We start from the raw sequence: 4,563 nt of genomic DNA, 5'->3' as shown, positions 1-4,563 counted from the left end.
CACCCCAAATTATTCCGCTATGGGGTTTTTACTTTAACTGCAAGAAGTAAAAGGGTCTTGGTAAGCCCTGAAGATGACAAGGATCGTGGGTGGTACACTCGTTATGTTGTTGTACGCACAGTTTATTTGGTGGGTGAAACAAATATCCCCTTCTCTGAGAAGTGGAACTTTGCACGTAAGTTTCTTTTTACTTACCGTACCTTTCTTTAAGAATTTCAATTTCTTTTCTAATTTCGTCTCTTTTTGCTTTTCTGTAGCAACTATGGGAGATGTGGAACCCGTTCCTAATTTCCGTGGTTGGGTAGATTCAATCTTGAAAGTTGTGCCTATGGAGGCAAGAACTTGGAAATCCATTTCCAATTTACATGGTTGGAAAGTGAAAACTCACGGTATGCATCTCTTTATGCTTTTTCGTATGTTAAGTTCTTTATTGTTTCTATCTTTTTTCATCCTTCTTTTTGTCAGGATTTGCTATTCGAGGAATGACAGCTGAAGTAGCTATTGGCCTTCGAGCCTCTTCTGGTACTTCACTCTCTTTGGAGAGAACTCAAGCTACGCTATCAAAGAGGAAAGTTGTAGAAAAGGATTCTGAGAATGATGAAGATGAAGACACTTCTTTAATAGCTAGACCAAGAGTTAGGAGACGCATCGTTTCCGAGGATAAAGCTGAAGTTACCCCTGTCCGTGCCTCTCTTACCGAACCTGTTCACATTCCTTCTGATGATGAAACCACTCCAAGGGACACCAATGAGTCTATTCAACGTCTTTTTGTTGGTGGTTTTGAAAGTGGAGAACTAGGTCCAGTTTTAGATGAAGTTCCTTTTTCTTCCTCTGTTCCCATTCCTTCTATTCCTCCGTTGGTTTCAAGTGCTTCCTTGCCCATTCTATCTGTTCCTGCTCCCTTATCTATTTCTGCTCCCTTGCCTGTCTCTGCTCCCTTACCTGCTTCGAGTCCTTTGACTCCTGTTATTTTCACTTCTTCTACCGTTCCTCCTTCTATAGCTCCCCTTCCTCTGTTCAACATGTAGAGGAGGGTTCCAGTAGCAGAAGCTTGGCTATGAGGAGCGTTACACTTGAAGTTCCTGCTAATAACAGTATTTTACGGAAGTCTGGTGGAGCAGATGTCTGGCTTAGGCCTTTGATTGGAGATATTGAGAAGAAGAAGATGAGCAGTCACAGTTGCTTAACTCTAATAAATGACATAGTTCATTCTACTTTGAAGGTATTTTTTCTTTACTTACTAACAAGTTTTTTTTATCTCTAAATTCTTATTTCTATGAGTTGTCACTGTAGGCTAACCTCATTGGTACAGAATTGATGGGAAGAATTTCCCTTCTGGAAAAGAAAACTCATGAGTCTGAAAAGTCTATCCACGAGGCTGAGGAAATAGCCAACGGAGCCCAGCTAGAAGCAGCTAATTGGAAAGAGCAGTTTGAGAATGCTCAGGGAACTATAGAAGAGTTGCAAGAGAGTAGAAATCACCTGGAGCAGCAAAAGCGAGGTTTGACTTATGAGTTAGTAGTTGCCAAAGCTTCTTCAAGTCAATTTGAAAAAGACAAGGAGCGCCTTGAATGTTGATTTTCAGAACAGTTATCAAAGTCAAGTGAAGAAATCAGAGAACTTAAGGCACTCTTGGACAAGAAAGAAGAATATGCAGGAGAATTAGTACAGAACTTGACTCAAGTTCAAGCTGATTTAAAGATCTCCTATGACAAAGTACGTGCCTTAGAGAGTTCCCATGCCTCCCTTGAAGCTTCCCTTGATTCTCATTTAGCTGAACATCAAGTGTTAAAGAATGATCTTGCTATGTGGGAAAGGGAGTATGGACTTCTTGAGGAGAAGTTTGATTTATAGGTGAGTTGGGCTTTCTTAAACTCTCGTCGTGATGCTTTAATGGAGGCCAGTCAAGAAAACTTTGACTTAAACTCAGAGTTAGCCAAAGTTTTAGAAACCATTGAAAGAACCCAACAATCATTTGACTTTCCTTCTCCGGCAATTGAAGCTCCCATAGCTAAGGAACCTGTAAATGACGAAGCCGTTGTTGTGGCAGTTGAAGTTGAAGATGTTGTAATTCCAACTCCCAAGGGTGAAATTTCTACGACTCAATCTATGGAAGCTGAAACTTCCGTGACTCTTGCTCCCCTCGTTGAACCTAACACTTCAAGCCCAGTTGAAACCGCTCCTATTGCTGCTTCTTCAGAAGTTGCCACCGTGCCTGTGGCTGTTTCTGAAAGTGAAATTAATATTGCAACTTCTGATGTGCCAACCCCTTCAGTGACCAGTTAAATTTCCAAACTTTGTTTTTACTTTCTTTGTTGGATGATGGTTTTATCCCTTAGTTATTTTTTAAGGGATTTTTTAGTGAAAGTCCCCAGTTATCATAATGGGGCACTTGTAAAAATATTTTGCTGACTAAGTTTTCTCAGTACTTTTATATGTTCTATTCTTGCCTTTTTATTTATTTAGGACTTATAGAATAGCTTAGCATTTTTATCCTTTGAAAATGCTTTATGATTCTTCTCATGAATTTTTAACATGAGGTTTATAAAAGAGGGCCCTTTTATATATATCGACACTTAATGAAGAAGACGTCTCAACTTCATAATGGTGTTACAATACGATGAAAGAAATAGGAATACACATGTTTTGTTTGAAACAACTTTGACAAGTTTTTATTCATGAACTTGGACAAGCTTTTGAATATTACATGTATTAAAATACATCTATAACTTTCTCGTAATTGTTTTTCTTGTAACAGATTTTTACAAAATAAATAAGGTTTTTCCTCATAACCCGTTTCAGTACATAGTCATGACCCTATCTTCATGTATTAAGAAGGGTTTGAGAGGTGACTCCGTTGTTCTCATGAGTTTGAGAGGTGACTTTGTTGTTTTCAAGAGTTTTGAAAGGTGACTCTGTTGTTCTCATGGGAAAAAGCACTATGATGAATATTTTGCATCTTCTTGTGTTTTGATGGGAAAGAACGCAATGATGAATGCTGAAGTTCCGTAACTTCTGCTCGACACTTGTCTCTTTGTGGCTTGATTTTTTTGATTTTCGTATTCGACTTATGTCTCCGTTTTACCGCACGTATCTGTGTATAATATGTAGTCCCCCAAGTGTTTGAGCGCTGAAGTATGAAGCCTCGAGCACTTATTTGTTTCTCCCAATTTGGTCCTTTTTCCTGAAAACAGAAAAACATACGGGACTCGGAGGTGCGATTAAAGATGAAGACTGCCTAACCCGTGTGTATTTCCATCAGATTAATTTGTAACCCTGGGGTGGGAATTTTAGAATATTCCATTTTGTCGTGCAGGTCGTGACTCATCATTTGGCACGAGTTAGAGTTTTTGCCTAGCATCTAAAATCGTTAGTAAAATTTTAACAATTCAAAGAAAAATTCTAATATAGTGATACCTAATCGTAGGTACTTTCTCAGAAATAATATCTCTTTAGGTGGACAGCATTCCAATGCGAGGGTAGAACCTTGCCATCCATTGTCTCCAACTCGTATGTTCCTTTTCCCGCAATGTCACGAACTCTATAGGGTCCTTCCCATGTTGGACTTAGCTTTCCTGAATTAGCAGTTTTTGTAGATTGGAACACCTTTTTAAGCACGAAGTCCCCAATTTTAAAGAATCTGAGGCGTGCTTTCCTGTTATAATACCGTTCTATTACTTGCTTTTGTGCTGCCATCCTTATTAATGCAGTTTCTCTTCTTCCTTCGAGCAAGTCAAGGTTCACCTGCATCTCTTCATCATTTGATTCCTCCGTTGCTTGAATGTACCGTGTGCTCGGTTCTCCTATTTCAACTGGAATTAAGGCCTCCGCACCATAAACCATTGAAAATGGTGTTTCTCCCGTGCTTGTTTTTGTCGTTGTACGATAAGCCCATAATACTCCAGGTAATACCTCAGGCCAATTACCTTTTGAATCCTGTAACCTTTTCTTCAAGTTGTTGATAATGACCTTGTTTGTGGATTTCGCTTGTCCATTACCCACTGGATGGTATGGTGTAGATGTTATCCTTTTAATTTGCCAACTTTGAAAAAATTCTGTGATTTGAGCTCCTATGAATTGCGGACCATTATCACACATGATTTCCTTTGGTACTCCAAAGCGGCATATTATATTCCTCCGAATGAAGTCTTTAACTTCTTTCTCTCGTACTTGTTTAAATGCTCCTGCTTCTACCCATTTAGTAAAATAATCATTAAGTACAAGTAGAAACTTCACCTGACCTTTTGCTTGTGGTAATGGACCTACGATATCCATTCCCCATTTCATAAAGGGCCACGGAGCTATGACAGGATGCAGTAACTCAGCTGGTCTATGCATATTATTGCCGTATCTTTGACATTTATCACACTTGGACACAAAACCATTTGCTTCTTCTTCCATTTTAGGCCAATAATACCCTGCTCGAATCAGCATTTTTACTAGCGACCTTCCTCCTGCGTGATTTCCACAATGTCCTTCATGTACTTCCCTCATCACATATTCTATTTGGGAAGGTCCGAGACACCTTGCTAATGGTCCATCGAATATCTTTCGATAAAGATT

General features: G+C 39.2%; 1 protein-coding gene across 1 annotated transcript; it reads left to right on the top strand.

The window, feature by feature from the left end:
* Window positions 1-1,057: 1,057 nt before the first annotated feature.
* Window positions 1,058-2,286, top strand: LOC138877699 (uncharacterized). Its single transcript, XM_070157327.1, has 4 exons — window positions 1,058-1,222; window positions 1,345-1,501; window positions 1,586-1,716; window positions 1,855-2,286. The coding sequence occupies exons 1-4, from the start codon at window positions 1,058-1,060 to the stop codon at window positions 2,284-2,286; spliced, it is 885 nt and encodes a 294-aa protein (XP_070013428.1).
* Window positions 2,287-4,563: the final 2,277 nt, after the last annotated feature.

Source organism: Nicotiana sylvestris, chromosome 9 (genome assembly GCF_000393655.2).
Source record: "Nicotiana sylvestris chromosome 9, ASM39365v2, whole genome shotgun sequence".
Classification (NCBI taxonomy): domain Eukaryota; kingdom Viridiplantae; phylum Streptophyta; class Magnoliopsida; order Solanales; family Solanaceae; genus Nicotiana; species Nicotiana sylvestris.
The sequence above is the reverse complement of the archived record's forward strand: the minus strand, read 5'-3'. Positions and strand labels throughout refer to the sequence as shown.